At 37.3% G+C, this 16,868-nt stretch overlaps 1 protein-coding gene across 11 annotated transcripts in view; it reads left to right on the forward strand.

Moving 5' to 3' along the window:
- The window catches only part of TBC1D5 (TBC1 domain family member 5), a 595,415-nt gene that overhangs the window by 339,905 nt on the left and 238,642 nt on the right, over positions 1 to 16,868 (forward strand). Inside the window, exons 10-13 of one of the 11 annotated variants that reach the window (XM_086386662.1) lie at positions 947 to 1,049; positions 7,534 to 7,622; positions 9,146 to 9,196; positions 9,294 to 9,363. The exons of 9 other annotated variants lie outside the window; for them this stretch is intronic. In XM_086386662.1, coding sequence (XP_086242788.1) covers positions 947 to 1,049; positions 7,534 to 7,622; positions 9,146 to 9,196; positions 9,294 to 9,363 — 313 coding nt within the window. Of the gene's footprint in view, positions 1 to 946; positions 1,050 to 7,533; positions 9,197 to 9,293; positions 9,364 to 16,868 lie in introns of those variants that run through there. One more of the 11 variants, XM_086385840.1, reaches the window with a different exon arrangement.

A 16,868-nucleotide genomic window follows, 5' to 3' on the forward strand; every position in this document is an offset into this window, starting at 1 on the left:
CTTTTGGTATTCATGAGGGATGGAGTCCGGGACTCCCACAGATACCAAAATCCATGGATTGTTTAACTCTCTTGTATAAAATGCAGTAATATTCACAGATATAATCTGTGCCTATCCTCACATAAATCATCTCTAGATTTCTTATAATAGCTAATACAGTGTAAATACTGTGTAAATTGTTGCTGGCAGGCTGGCACATTCAAGTTTTGCTTTTTGGAACTTTCTAAAATTTGTTTTTCCTAAATATCTTTGATCCATGGTTGGTTGAATCTGCAGATTTGAAAGCCGCGTATACACAGGGCTGACAGATTCATTGTGTGTTGCATTCCTCTGTATTTGCTCTTTGGGTTGTTGCCATCTTTCATTATAAACAACTATTTAAGCTCCTTTCAGGTGAATACTCTGCCCTTTTTATTTCAGACTACCTCAAAGCACCTGGTAGAATTTTTGATCCAGAGATCATTTAAGCAGTATTGACTAACTCATTCCATTTAAAGTGGTGTTTTAATTAAATAAAACTAATGGTGTGGTCATGTGTAATAACTTAAATTCTGATATTTGCATGGAAAAAAAGATAATGATTTTTTCACAGAGTTGGTATTTACAAAATCACATTATACCAAATGGGATTAAACAAAGCGATCCCCCACACCAACGTCATTTTGCTTAAAAACTGTTTATTCATCACGTGATGATCTTAAGCATATGAAGACATTTGAAGTGTTTAGATGTCGAAGGTATCCCTCCCCTCTGTGATACAGTTATCTCCCTTTTCTCATCCTTTTTTTCTTTAATACATCAATCCCACCTCTGGCATAAGTTGCATGGCAAATACAGACTTGTACTAAAACCAGAAGCCGCCCTTGGCACCTCTCAGAGAGGAGAGTTTGAGGGTAATTCTTGAAATCGTGTTACTCAGTTTCAACCCTCTGTTTTCTTTTTTCAGGTTTCCTGAAATGCAGTTTTTCCAACAAGAAAGTGTGAGAAAAATTCTTACAGATGTTCTTTTCTGTTATGCTAGAGAAAACGAGCAGTTGCTTTATAAACAGGTAATGAAAATATCGTACAGGTGGCATCCATTGACTCAGAATTTTCTATACAGCTTGACAAATGATAGAGCAATAATGTAGCCTTTATTGTATCCAAAGTTGTATCATAATAGTAAAGCAATCAAAGAGCTGCTTGTCAGCTGCACGGTGAGAAAAGCAAGCTCACTGGCACACATATGCTTCTTCCTTATTATAAGACATTCCGCCAAATTGTCTTCTATAAGGCATTCAATCTTTTCTTTCAACTTTTGGGAGTTTGTTTATAAACAGCATCTTTGAAGGCAATCTAGTAATAAAACTTTTCAGAGTTGTATATATAAATGTTGTTTCTAAGCACAGCATTTATAAATGCATGCCATGCCGTGGAGGAAGTGATCAAGTGTCCTCTTACTCTTTAAAATCTACTGGCGATATACCTTCAGAAAGTTCCTTTAAACTTTCTGGAATTTATATGATATTCTTGAGATCTTGATGTTTAATTCATCTCGTAATTAAAGAAGGTTATTGGATTATGTGTATTCATTTTGAAATGTAAATTATTTAATATATAAAGAAGTATCCAGGTTTCTACTTAAGCTAATGGGATTCCAATAAAAATATACAAAGTTAGATACTCTAATGTATGTCAGAATACATGTTAAGTGAGGATTCAAACTATTAATAAATTCTCTAACAATCCAAAGTTGTTATGTCCACTGGTGACCACCCAAATTCAGTATAACAGAAAACACCTGCATGGTGAGAGCAGTTTATTTATAATTTGAGATAAACTTGATTTATTTAAAGATAATAAACCAACTCATATTGCAGTTGTCCTAAATAATATATTTGTTATTCTATACATGAAAATATGCAAAAGAACTAATTTTATCTTAGTTTTGATATTACTAATATATATTTTATATTAATTACATGGTGATAATGAGCTTTTAGAATGGGAAATGGAAAAAATATATCCTGTTCATAATGGCAACCAAAACTATAAAATGTCTAGGAATAAATTTAGTAATATAAGAATAAAAGCTATATATAGCTTTTATAAGAATATAAGAATAAAAACTATAAATGTCACAGAAGGATGTAAAGGTAGAGTTGAATAAACAGAAAAGTGACAGCACGTGTTTAGGTGGAAGATACTAAGGAAAGATGCTGTTTCTTCCTAAATTAGTATGTAAATGTGTTATCATTCCACTGATAGGCTAAGTGAAAGAGATACAGTTTTTTAAAACTGGACACAGTTATTTTAACTTTAGTGCCCAAAAGCTTTATAGTAATTTTAATGGCAAGAAAGAACATAGCTTGCTGGTTGTGAGCACTGCGTCTAGACTCTGATTCTTTCATCTGTGTCTCAGCTCTAACGCTTCTTAGACAACACACAGACTCGCCTCTTCTGCTCTCACAGCTTTGCTGATGAGGGCAGTGCTCTTGTAGAGTTAAAAGCATTAGTGCTCCTAAGCCTTCGTGTTGGTAGTTACCGTGGTGATCATGGTTATGGTCAATTAATACATGTGCTTCAGTTGCCACAGAATTTAGGGGAAGGGGAGAATGACATAGGAAGACATGGAAACAGTTATAAATGTTACATGATCAAACCAGTGTAACAGTAGTGTGGAAACTGAGAGAGAGATCAGTGGAACAAGGTAAGAACAGGTCCAATCATAAGTGAGATCTTCATGTGAGATAGATAGGGCATTTCCATTCAAGGGGAAAAGGATACTGAATTGCTGTATTTGATTTTCCATCTAAAAACGATTAAATTAAAGGTGTAATTGTAAGAACTAAAACTACATAAAAATTCGGGGAAAAAAGAAACATTTAGGAGGATTTTTTGATAACCTCAGGGTAGGAAAGGCCTTCCCTAGCAAGATATGCTGTCCAGATCAGATCCAAAGTGCGGAAACCAACAGCAAACCAGAAAGGAGACAGGAGAAAATAAATCTCCATCTGTGCAAGATTTTTTGGAAGCAAATAAAAGAAAATTCTAGTAAGAATGACTTAAAATCTAAGAATGTTACTAACACACTTTCAAGAAGTCATCAGGTTCAGGCTCTTCGCCAGTGATCCCGGTTCATTTCCGTTGTTCTGTTCTCTGTCTCATTTTGTTGGCTTTTGTCATCAAGCCTGTCTCCTCAGTCTTCTGTCTCCTCTTTGAAATATCTGGGAGTATCTCATGATGAAAACTTTGATGATAGCCAATGAGGTTAGAATATAATTATGCCAAGTTATACGTTTATTTCCCCTTTTTCTTTAGAGAAAGAAACAACTAGATTCACAGACAAGGAAAAAAAAAAAACACATTATAATTGTGTAGTCCATCGTTTGTAAGGCACACAGCACACTCGTTTGTAAGGAAAACTAAAGAGAAGTGGGTCAGATCAGACACGCTTGATAATTTAGACAAAGTCTATCGGTCACTGAGCAGGAAACTATTATTAACTTACTGCTGCGCATCAACCTTCTTAGACTTAAAATTACTCCATATACATGTTAAAAATTCTATAGATTCTATAGAGGTAGAAATAATCCCTTACTCTAAGAGGATTGGATATTTAACCAGATCAAATTTAAGAAAAAACCTTGAGTTTCATCACAAGCTGTTAAAGCTATTATTTTGTACTAGGTGACACCCCGTTTAACATCGACCATATTGTTAATAGTTATGGGATTTTATTGAATTAATGAGACTGTTATCATGTAGTAGAATGTCTTGCTGAGTTAATTGAAACTGCAGAGATTATATAAATGGTATTAATGAACTTTGACTGCCTGATGCCTCAGCTTTAATAAAGACTGCTTGGTGGGCTAAATGAACACAGGCAGATAAAAGAACAGGTTCAATTTTGTGAGCCTACAGGCTGTTGATGAGGAAAACTTTGTTACCTTTATTTTCAACTGACATGAGTTTGGAGTGCAGTGACTACTGAGGATCCAGCAGTGAACAAGGCTGTAAGCAAGCAGAAACACTGACGTGCGGGTGGAAACAAAACACAGATTTTGGAAACTGATGATACATTTCTTTTTTGTTACGTTTTATCAGATTTACAGCACATTGAATTTATTATCATTCTTTCCAGATCTCTCTTCATTTAAACAATTTATTATCATTCTTTCCAGATCTCTTTTCATTTAAAGATATCTATTTGGTTGTCAATTGTAATTAATAATCAGGCTTTACTAGTCTAAAATTGAGAGTAAGATCAACAATTTTTTCCAAGTCTGTTTTAGAAAAATGTACCTAGTTTAGTTGGATGTGAAGCCTGAATGTGTAAAAGGCTGTCTTAGAGGTATTCAGGGCATTCTGAATTTTACAATTTTCCATTGTACAAAAAGCATTTTTTTATTGATGGGAAATACTGAAGTATAATTCAGTACAATTCTTTTCCATTTTTCATCATATTGTAGCTTTTACCAATGTGTTGATAAATGATATGTACCCCTCTGGTGGAAGCTATTTCATTCATCCAGTCACTATGCAATGAGCACCTTGTATATGCTGAGCATATAGTAGGAGCTGGGTTTTCCTAGGTATGTACGGATGTACATACGCACGTACATATACATATATGTATCACTTGCCAAGTTTATAACCATGCAGTACTTCCGTACTCATTTGATCATGTGTCTTGCTGTCTAGATCACAGGCTCCGTAATGGTTGGGAGGTGCTCACTCCATTCATTTTTGTGTTCTCAAAACATCATAGGTAGTTAACGGATAATTTTTGGAATAAATAAAAGTAAATGATGTATGGGCAAATGTAGACTCTGGAGAGAGGTCACAGAAAGTAGAGGGAAGAGAACATTAAAGAAAGTGAGAAGATGCATTTAGGCAAGAGCTGTTTCTTACTAAAGCATCCATAAATAGTTTTAGAAAACATATTGAAAGGAAACGTTCCAGTCCGAAGATCACGGACACCGCCACCAACGACTAAAACCTGGTAATCAACCTAATAAAAACTATGCAGTTGTACATATTTTTGGACTGGAAGATCTGGTATTCTTAGAAATATCTATTTTATTCAAGTTAATACAATCACAGTAAAAAATAGTTTTTGTCTAGCATTTTCTGTAACTAAATTACATTTTCATTTGGATGAAAAAAGTTATTAGAATAGGCAAAATAGTTTTGAGGAAAAGGATAGAAAATATGGGGAACTGGAGTATTTTACAGCTCAAATCGTGACAGTAGTAAAGTTCTTGTTAAGAATGTATAAATTAGTAGAATACCAGTAAAAACAAACCCAGAAAAAATGAAAGCCAAAGAATCAGATTATGATAAAGATGACATTTCAGAACTCTTGGGAAAAGATGGATTATTCAGTAGATAAAGATTACTCAATAAATTAGTTTAACTCTTAGGGAGAGGAAAATGCATATTTATTCTTCGGGGCAAAAAGAAATTCCAGATGGGTAAAGAATTAGCTGTGAAAAAGGAACTTGTAATTTAACTTAATCTCAATATGATGAAGGTTTCTTTGGCATGAATGCAAAAGAAATTATAAAAGATGATTTATTGATTTGACTATTTTTAAAGTATATGGTTTCACTTTGACATGAGATATCATCAAAATTAAAAGGCAAGTTACAAACATGGGAAAGCATTTGTAACAAAAATGACTAAGGGTTAATTTCCTGAATTGCTGAAGAAATATTACAGATTATTAGGGAAAAGGAAACTCTTCATTAAGAGAAAATGGGCAATTCATTAAATAAAAATGGCCACTAAAACGTTTGTATTCAATCTCACTAACATTTAAGTAAGTTAAAGCAACTGTTTGTAAAATTTGATGGGGTTTTTAAAAAAACACTACAAATAAAGATGAGAGTATATGAAATGATTTGGGGAGTTTTATGCCTTAAAGTGAGGGAATTATTTCTAAAGGGCAGATTAATTGTATATGTCGAATATCTTAACTCATTTACCCAGAAATTTTTCTTCTAGGGAGTTTATCCCAAGGAAACCACTAGAAATAAGCAAAAGATTACCTCGAGGATATCGCCACAGCTGCTCTTTCTTCCTTCTTCGGCCTTCCCTCCCTGCTTTTTTGTTGTTTTGTTTGCTTTCGCTTTTCTGTAGTTCTCTCCTATAAGCGCCTCTTACTTTCATGATTAAAAGTATGTCACTCAGTTTTTGGAATAATTTGAGATTATTCCAGAATAATAAGCCCCTGATAATGTTTTTAAACCACTTTAGCAACATTTCATTATTTCTGGGTCTCTACCAAGTTCTTCTAAGGAGCAGTCTTTTCAAGACTTGTTTAGTAGGTGATGTTTACCTAAAAAGATTGAAGTGATGTGTGGTAATTTGTCCTAAATCACAAGTAAATTGTCAGTGGATCCTAAATTATTTTGTAAGAATGTCATTAAGCCCTTCTAATTCCAGGCTGGTGAAGACCTGTCAGTGAACTCTGACAGTTTCCTTCTGGGCTACTTAGTAGCACAGAGCTGCGAGACTGGTGCAGAGTGCTGTGTGGCTGTCCCTCACTGGAGGTTTTCTTTAATCCCATTAGCAAAGAGAGGAGACTTTATTGTTATTTCCTGAAAAGCTGGGGTTTTGTGTTGTCTTTTTGCAAGAGATCATCATAGATAAAAGGAAAATAGTAATTGACTCACTTTAAAAGGCAGAAAAGCGTATAATCTATTTTTAACTTGCTAAAATATGCTTTTGATGCCTAAGTAGGGGGAAAAAAATCTCAACTGATCTGGAATATCTTATTTTTTCACAATAATGTATAAATAATAGATTTTTATAATAACCTTTGAAAGGCAACTTAGTAATTAATATCTTTTTGTTTCTGTGTGTATTTACGTAATCCATAGATGAACAGAATATAAGGACAAAGAAAATTATATTGGTGAAATCACTAAATAAATTGAAAAGTAACCTTATAGTTGAAATAGGAAAAAAAAAAATTACGGCCATCTTGGCTTAAGCACCTTTAAAATTTTTACTTGAAAACTTTGTTTTTCCTCATACCTGCTAAAGATTATTTCTTTTATTATCCAACATTTCCAGCTAGCTGACTTCAGCTCTTCCTAAATCTACAGACATCCAAATTTTGAGCCATTATATAATGAAAACATTGGATGTAATTTCCTTAGGTCTCCAGTTCTTAGTTGCCCTTCTTACTACAGATCCTTACACTGTAGCTCATGATTATGATTTGCATAAATGAAATTCATATTTATGAGCACAGATTCTGAAGCAACTGACAGGTGCAAGGTTGTCTGCCATGCCAATGTATTGTTTGTTGTGTTATTTAAAAGAGAGCTGCTCTCCATGTTTTAAAGAAGAATACATGCTGTGGTTGACTCGGAAGTCAAATTCTAAAACTAAGTCTCCTTTTGTAGTTTTTACGTTTTTGCTTCTGTGTATAATATGGAAATGCTGGCAGTGGGGGTCAGCTGCAGGGCTCTCAGCTGAGCCCCTTCTGTCCACTGGTGAATCCTCAGCACCCGCCCCCTCCTTTCTCGGGCTCTGTTCCAGGGAATGCACGAGCTGCTGGCTCCTATCGTCTTCACCCTCCACTGCGACCACCAGGCCTTTCTCCATGCCAGTGAATCTGCGCAGCCAAGGCAAGTTTTTATGGGAGCTCCATCTATTTTTCAGCCCTGTTGTAATCTTTTTTTTAACCTCAACACCTTTTACATTGAAGATTTTGTAAATTGTAAGCATTTGTTTGAGATTCATGTGGCTGAACCACTTAGTAGTTGTAATCCTATTTCAGCTGTGGGGAAACTTGGAATTCTAAATATTTTTGCAAGTCTTAGAGCCGTACCAAAGGAAGACATATATCTAACGGATCAAGAAGAGATTTTTGTTGCAATGGCGAAGTGCTAACAGTTGTTAATATTCATACATTGCATCCTACAGTGACCCCTTCTCTCACACTAAGCTGTAAGAGAACCTATTCTGAGATGTATTTTGTCCTCCCCAGATCCAACTCAATTCAATTCATAAACAGAATGGTTTCACAAAGAACCCCAATTTAAAGAAATACAAATGACTTCCCATGTTTTTTAGATACATTATTATTTCCAGTAGATAACTTCAGTAATTGTATTTAACTTAGGCTGATTGTTAGAATTTATTTTCTAACTTAAGATACCCTCACTAGGTGGGCAAGAGAAGCAGCTTGGAGGCGTCTTGGGAATGGAGAGCCTAGGGACTGTAAACCATCAGGAACGTTCGTAGGCTGGCCCCTCTCCATGCAGAAAACAGAGAATTAGCATGTAGCATTTCATCTGTTTGCGCATACAGTCTTTATTCATCAAAAGCAGCCATCATTTTGCTGAACATATATGAGGGCATTTGTCAAATCAACTTGACTATATCGTAGGTTTGTATTTTCTAGCTCCTTGGAGTTTTTCCAGTTACATTGGATGTATTGGAGAATTTCTTGAATCTGACTATAATAACCATATCTTAATTGCCATTGCCTCAGTTTCTCTATAAACTATGATAAGGATGCAATTAGTATTGAGATCCTGTTCTCATGCCAGTTTTATCTTTTCAAAAATGTATATGCAGACTATACTTCATAGAAAAGTATACATGATTGAAAGTAGCTTTTTAAAAAACAGCTTTTAAATGAGTTGGGTATGCTTCTTTAAGAGTTTCAATCCTTTATAAAGTAAAAGGAGCACTAAAATAGATTTGGACGAGGTCACTGATAGATACTAAAACATATTAAAAGTAGAAGCCATTGAAGGAAAATAAATCAGTGTTTTGATACAGGATCTATGACCAGTAATTACATATTTCCTTGTTTCATTTGGACAAGTGATAGATTGTGGAGCAATCAGTTGATTCTAGATCAGGCATATTCAAAGAATGTATTGTCACATTCAGCATTTGTTATTTGGAATAATTAGATAGTTACATCACTGTGGTAGAGACAGGGAACTAATTTGTTTTCGATCTTTGTAGAAAGAAACATTTCATATGTTAATAGAGTTGCTCTTTTTATTTAAAAAAGGCTCATGTTTTTTCCTTTACACATTATATGAAAGCTGGCTTAGAGTATAGATAAGGCAACCTCTGCATCTTTTTCTGTTAAAAAATTACACATTCTGATCACTTGCATTGCTGTTTTAAGTGAGGAAATGAAAACTCTCCTGAACCCTGAATATCTGGAACATGATGCCTAGTAAGTACAAAAACTTTTCTGTTATTTTTATTTTTTATGCTATTTTTACCTTAATGAAGATTTAACATTAGCATTATATTATTTTTCTGATTTTTAGTGCAATGTTCTCACAGCTTATGGAAACTGCTGAACCTTGGTTTTCTACTTTTGAGCATGATGGTCAAAAGGTAATTATAGTAAAAATATTTTCAATGTATTTGAGGGAATAAATGATTTCAGTAAATAAAAGTGTAAAATCAGAGAACAAAAGCCATTATTATCACTATAAAAACAAAAATATAAAAATGCCTCTGAAATAAGTTTGAACTGGGGTTCTAAATCATGCCTCTAATTATTGACAGATTTACAAAGGTAATATAAAAATTTTCATGTAAAATAGAAACTTTCTTTTATATGTGTGTAAATTATGCATGTAATATAATTTCTTAAAAATTGCTATAAATTTTGAATGAGAAGTGTATTTATCTACTTGATCTCTGCTGTCCTGGTGAGGAGACAGGCCCTGAAGCATGTAGGTAAACTGTACCCAGTAGGTTGTTTTACTGATGCATCACTCAATTGAATTTATATGTTTAGCAGCTATATTTATCCTTACTCTCTCTCAGCTTTATTCTTTAACTGTAATTTTTGTGAAATGACATACCATAGTATTCACCTTTTTAAAGTGTACAATTTAGAGGTTTTTAATAGATTCACAGAGTTGGTGCGTGCATCTCCACTTTCTAATTTCAGACCATTTCAGCACCCTAGAAGGAAACCCTGTCCCCACTAGCAGTTGCCCCTCCTTCCCCCTCCCCAGAACATCCGGCATCTCTAATGTATCCCCGTTTCTTTGAACTTGCTGTTCTGGACCTTGCATGTAAATGAAATCATGCAATATGTGACCTTTGTGACTGTCTGTTTTGACTTAGAATAGTGTTTTCACTATTTGGGATATAGCATGTGTCAGTACGTCATCCCTTTTCATGGCTGAATAATATTTCCTTGCATACATATATGCCACATTTTATTTTTCCGTATGTCAGTTGGTAGACATTTGGGTTCTTTTCACTTTTTAACTATTAAAAATAATGTTGCTCTGAACATTTATGTACAAACTTTTTGTGAACATATGTTTTCATTTCTCTTGGCATATCTCTAGGAGTGGAATTGCCAAATTAACTGTCATTTTAAACAAATATATATGCTAACTTAGGGATTGTTCTGGCCTTTTCATTGTTGTTGCACAACATTGGGAAGATTACAAATTATTCTGACAAGGTCTGTTGTGTTAAGAGTTTTGGGTTTATTTTTTTCTATGTGACTAATTTCTTTTATATTAGTATAATTGAATGCGTTCTGGTTAGAAACCGTGTATCACTCAGTTCTTTCGCTTTATCTCTTAGCCAATGAGATGGATAACTAATGCTTTTTATGCCTTTGGTCGAGGTCAGGACGAACTACTGCCTGCAGGCCAATTTGGCCTGCCATCTGTTTTTGTACAGCTTGTGAGTTAAAAATGGCTTTTACATTATTAAATGGTTGAAAAAATATCAAAAGAGAAGTAATATTTTGTGACATGCAGATTACGGGGAACTCGAATTTCCACATCCAGAAAAAACTTTTGTTGGGATACAGCCACGCCTATTTGTTTACTTACTGTCTTCAGCTGCTCTCTCATTACAAAGGCAGAGCTGGGTGATTGCAACACGGACGGTGTGGCTTGGAAAGCCTCAAACATTTACCATTTCTGCAGAGAAGGTTTGTCAAGTCCTAGCCTAAGTGATGTTCTTCCTCCAGCAATATATCACCATGCTCTATTCTGTAAGGATTATTAGAGGGGAAGCGTGCTGTAAGCACATGCGATGAACAGTGTATTTTCAGCAGGTGATTTGGTAAAGAGACTTATGTGAACATCAGATTTTGAGCAGAGTATTTGAATACATTTAATTATAGGCCTCATGATCGTTTTACACCCTGGTCATTTTGTGTTTTATAACTGATTCAGAGTATCTGAGAAACTGAGTGATAAAATGTGAGGGCTGCCAGTTTTTACTTGTACTTATCCACGTTGCTTTCACAGAATCATATGAAAATGGCTAAGACTACACAAAGACACATAATCAGAGAACACGCAGATATGACCTCTGAGAATCTGTATCTGTTATTTGTGTGTATCAGTGCATCGTGTGTCCCTGAAAAGCATATCTCGTGACTCCCTTTTCATCCTACCCTTTGTCTTCTATTCCATGATTCTGTCATCTTTTAAAGAAGAAGGTTAGAAACTATTATATCCCTCTTTCGGGTCTTCTACTTCCATGGAAAATTCAGTTATATGGCGGTGCACGCCGCCTCGTGCAGTGATGCTCCTTTTATAAGGCTTTCGTGGTGAAGGAAGCAATGTGTTGGTTTCATAATGGTGTGAAATCGTCATCTCACTGTATCACTCACTCTGTAGCCTGGCACTGATCTGTAAAACACACTTTGCTGCCACTAAGCAGTGGTCAGAAAAGCTCTCTAGTGCTGTTGGTCGTGGTGTGCGTCTCATCAAATGAGACAATCACAGCTTTATGTTCAATGTAGGTAGCATTCTTCGTCATAAGAAATCCTGAAGATAAGTGGTTTTCATTAACTCTATCTTTATTGTTTCAATTTTCCTATTAGATATGCTATGCTGTTTAGCATTTAAATGACCAGAGAGATTGCTTTCAAGTTTTTTAAATTTAAGAGATATTATATTAGGTTGGTGCAAATGTAATTGTGGTTTCTAACTGGGAATTTTAAATCATTATAATTAGGGTCAAACACAACTTTATTGATCAAAATAGGCACCATTACAATCAACACATCTTTGCCAACAACAAGTGTCTGTTTACTTCTGTAGCATAAAAGTCCATACCTTGGGACTTGGCAAACCCTTGGAGGCGTTTCCGCCTCCTGCTGGTTGTGGAAGCATTTTCCTTGCAGAGAATTGTTGAGATGGTTGATGAAGTGGTGTCTGTTGGTGAGAGGCCAAGTGAATATGGTGGGTGAGGCAAAATTTTCTAGTCCAGTTCATCCCACTTCTGGCGCTCTGGTTGTGTGGCATGCAGTTGGGCATGGTCGTGGAGAAGAATTGGGCCCTTTCTGTTGACCAGTACTGGCTGCAGGCTTTGCAATTTTTGGTGCATCTCATTGATTTACTGAGCATACTTCTCAGATATAATGATTGCACTAGGATTCAAAAGGCTGTAGTGGATCAGACGGGCAGCAGACCACCAAACAGCGACCATGACCTTTTTTTGGTGCAAGTTTGGCTTAGGAAAGTGCTTGGAGCTTTTTCTTGGCCCATCCACTGAGCTGGTCATCACTGGTTGTCATATAAAATACGCTTTTTGTCTCAGAAATGGTCCGTCGTTCCGTAGAAAAAGAGAAGACGACACTTCAAAGTGATGAGGTTTTTTTATTTGTGGACCACTGATAAGGCACCTGGACTCCCCACGTGGCAGTAGTGGTAAAGAACCCGCCTGCCAGTGCTGGAGACATAAGAGAAACGCGCTGGTTGGCCGTTGTCAACTTCTGAAGGCCAGCCAGTATGCCCTCGTCATCAAGGCTCTCATCTCCTTTGCAAAACTTCTTGAACCACCACTGTGCTGTATGTTCGTTGCAGTTCCTGGGCCAAATGCACTGTTGATGATGTGAGTTGTCTTCACTGCTTTACAACTCATTTTGAACTCGAATAAGAAAATCGATCAGATTTGCTTTTGTCTTAACATCATTTCCGTGTGTGTGTGCTCAGTCGTGTCTGATTCTTTGTGGCCCCATGGACTGTAGTCCACCAGGCTCCTCTGTCCATGGGATTTTCTAGGCAAGAGTACTGGAGCAGGTTGCCATTATCTCCAGGGCATGGATCTTCCCGACCCAGGGATCTTGCGTCTCTTGCACTGGCAGATGGATTCTTTACCACTAGCAACACCTGTGAAGTCCTTACTCCTATCAGTTTCTTAGTCTAAAATGAAATAAATGTAAATACCCAGCAAATAATGTCATTAGCATAAAAACATAAAGTGAAAAAGACACATTAAAATAATGTATACCATAACCATATTTATTTAAATACATATCAAATGGCAAAGTTCAGTAATGTAAAACTGCAAATACTTTTGCACCATCCTAATGAAGTATTCTGTTAGGGGAAATCTTCTTAAGTTAAAGCATCCTGTTATTTGAAGAGAGTGTACTGGATGTTACAAAATCAGAAAAAAGAGTCTTGGCTTTACTATTTTTGTAGTAAATGATGGCAATATGAAGGTTTCCCTTTCTCTTTTATATACAAATTAGCAACGAGTTGAGCTCTAAATTTTAATGTAGTCTTCTGACCTTTAGACCTAAGTACACTAGGGCAGGCACTGTAGAAAGTCCAAAGGGCTGTGTTTCATCTTAAGACTGGAAATGATGCTGGGCAGCCAGATGGAGCCCCTTCCCATGAGCCTCCTCTGTCCTTAACAAGCGCCCCCCTCCTGTCTCCTGAGCTTTCTGCCACCCTGCCTAGTCACGACTCTAGGGCGAATTCCAGGCTTTTTTTCTGTGTAGTTCTTTCTTCCAAATGGTGCAGGCAAGAGCTTTACCTTCTTTATGTCGCTGAATCTGCTCCAGTGACAAAAAGCTGATACTCCTTTTAGAGATTTCACATTTTAGGAGGCAGAGAAGTAGCAAAGCAGGGAAGACGGACTGAACTGGGACCGGACACTTGAGCCAAATCTGACAGTACACGTGGGGGCCCTTCAGAGGAAACACTGGGAGGGATGCTTCACGTAGAGAATGGCAGACCAGGGTTTCTGCAAGCACAGTGAGAGCAGGCTGACCACGTGAGGGAAAGACTGCCCACCTGGCTAAAGAATTTGGATTGTTTTGTTTTTCCTGGAGTGAAAATAATGAGGCCCTCTTGAAAATGTCTAAGGAGGGGCTCTGCCATCTTGTGACTTGTATGAAAAGGCAAAAAGATGGGACACTGAAAGATAAACTCGCCAGATCAGTAGGTGCCCAGTATGCTCCTGGAGAAGAGTGGAGAAATAAGTCCAGAAAGAATGAAGAGGCTGAGCCAAAGAACATCGCCCAGTTGTGGATGTGTCTAGTGATGGGAGTAAAGTCTGATGCTGTAAAGAACAATGTTGCATAGGAACCTGGAATGTTAGGTCTGTGAATCAAGGTAAATTGAAGTGGTCAAACAGGAGATGACAAGAGTGAACATGGACATTTTAGGAATCGTGCCAAAGAAGCTTAAGTTGAATGGTCCTATGAAGACTTACAGGTGTCCGGTGGCTCAGATGGTAAAGTGTCTGCCTACAACGCGGGAGACCTGGGTTCGATCCCTGGGTTGGGAAGATCTCCTGGAGAAGGAAATGGCAACCCACTCCAGTATTCTTGCCTGGAAAATCCCATGAATGGAGGAACCTGGTAGGCTACAGTCCATGGGGTCGCAAAGAGTCGGCCACAACAAGACCTTCTAAAACTAACATCCAAAAAAGATGTCCTTGGCATCACTGGAGACTAGAATGCAGAAGTAGGAAGTCAATAGATACCTGGAGTAACAGGCAGATTTGGCCTGGGAGTACAAAATGAAGCAGGGCAAAGGATAACAGAGTTTTGCCAAGAGAACACACTGGTCATAGCAAGCACCCTCTTCCAACAACAGGAGAAGACTCTACACATGGACATCACCAAGTGGTCAATACCAAAATCAGATTGATTATATTCTTTGCAGCTGAATATGGAGAAGCTCTAGTGCTTCTGCTGCTGCTCAGTCGCTTCAGGCGTGTCCGACTCTGTGCAGCCCCACAGACGGCAGCCCACCAGGCTCCTCCATCCCTGGGATTCTCCAGGCAAGAACACTGGAGTGGGTTGCCATTGCCTTCTTTGGGAGAAGCTCTATACAGTCAGCGCAAACAAGACAGGGAACTGACTGTTGCTCAGTTCATGAACTCCATGTTGCAAAACTCAGAGTTAAATTGAAGAATGTAGGAAAAACCACTAGACCATTCATGTAAGACCTAAATCACATCCCTTGATTATGCAGTAGAAATGACAAATTCAAGGGATTAGATCTGTTAGATATAGTGCCTAAAGAACTATGGACGAAGATTTTTAACATTGTACAGGAGGCAGCAATCAAAACCATCCCCAAGAAAAAGAAATGCAAAAAGGCAAAATTATTGTCTGAGGAGGGCTTACAAAGAGCCATGAAAAGAAGAGAAGCTAAAGACAAAGGAGAAAAGGAAAGATATATCCATCTGAATGCAGAGTTCTAAAGAATGGCAAAGAGAGATAAGAAAGCCTTCCTCAGTGATCAACACCAAGTAATAGAGGAAAACAGTAGAATCGGAAAGACCAGAGATCTCTCCAAGAAAATTAGAACTAGCTGGGGAACATTTCATGCAAAGATGGGCACAATAAAGGACAGAAATGATACGGATCTAACAGAAGCAGAAGATAAGGGGTGGCAAGAATACACAGAAGAACTGTACAAAAAAGATCTTCATGACTCAGATAACCATGATGGTGTGATCACTCACCTAGAGCCGGACACCCTGGAGTGACAAATCAAGTGGGCCTTAGGAAGCATCACTACAAACAAAGTGAGTGGAGGTGATGGAATTCCAGTTGAGCTATTTCAGATTCTAAAAAACGATGCTGTGAAAGTGCTGCACTCGATATGCCAGCAAATTGGGAAAATTCAGAAAGCCACCAGACTGGAAAAGGTCAGTTTTCATTCCAGTTCCAAAGAAAGGTAATGCCAAAGACTGTTCTAACTACCACACAGCTGCACTCATTTCACACACTAGCAAAGTAATGCTCAAACTTCTCCAAGCCAGGCTTCAGCGGTATGTGAACCAAGAACTTCCAGATGTTCAAGCTGGATTAAGAAAAAAGCAGAGGAACCAGAGATCAAATTGCCAGCATCCGTTGAATCATAGAAAAGGCAAGAGAACTCCAGGAAAATATCTACTTCTGCTTCATTGACTTTGCTAAAGCCTTTGGCTATGTGGATCACATCAAACTGTGGAAAATTCCTAAAGAGATGAGAATACCAGACCTCCTTACCTGCCTCCTGAGATATCTGTATTCAGGTCAAGAAGCAATAGTTAGAACCAGACATGGAACAAGGGACTGGTTCAAAATTGGGAAAGGAGTACGTCAAAGCTGTATATTGTCACCCTGCTCATTTAACTTCTATGCAGAGTACATCATGCAAAATGCCAGACTGGATGAAGCACAAGCTGGAATTAAGATTGCCAGGAGAAACAGCAATAACCTCAGATTTGTAGATGCCACCACCCTTATGGCAGAAAGTGAAGAGGAACTAAGGAGTCTCTTGATGAGGGTGAAAGAGGAGAGTGAAAAAGCTGGCTTAAAACTCAACATTCAAGAACTAAGATCATGGCATTCGGTCCCATAACTTCATGGAAAATAGATGGGGAACAATGGAAACAGTGACAGACTTTATTTTGGGGGGCTGATTTTTGGGGCTCCAAAATCACTGCAGATGGTGACTACAGCCATGAAATTAAAAGATGCTTGCTCCTTGAAAGCAAAGCTATGACAAACCTAGACAGCATATTAAATAGCAGAGACTACTTTGCCGACAAAGGTCCATCTAGTTAAGGCTATGGTTTTTCCAATAGTCATGTATGAATGTGAGAGTTGGACCGTAAAG

The sequence above is a fragment of the Bos grunniens genome, chromosome 1 (assembly GCF_055505025.1).
Source record: "Bos grunniens cultivar Pamir isolate PY7600 chromosome 1, Bosgru_T2T1.0, whole genome shotgun sequence".
Taxonomy (NCBI): Eukaryota; Metazoa; Chordata; class Mammalia; order Artiodactyla; family Bovidae; genus Bos; species Bos grunniens.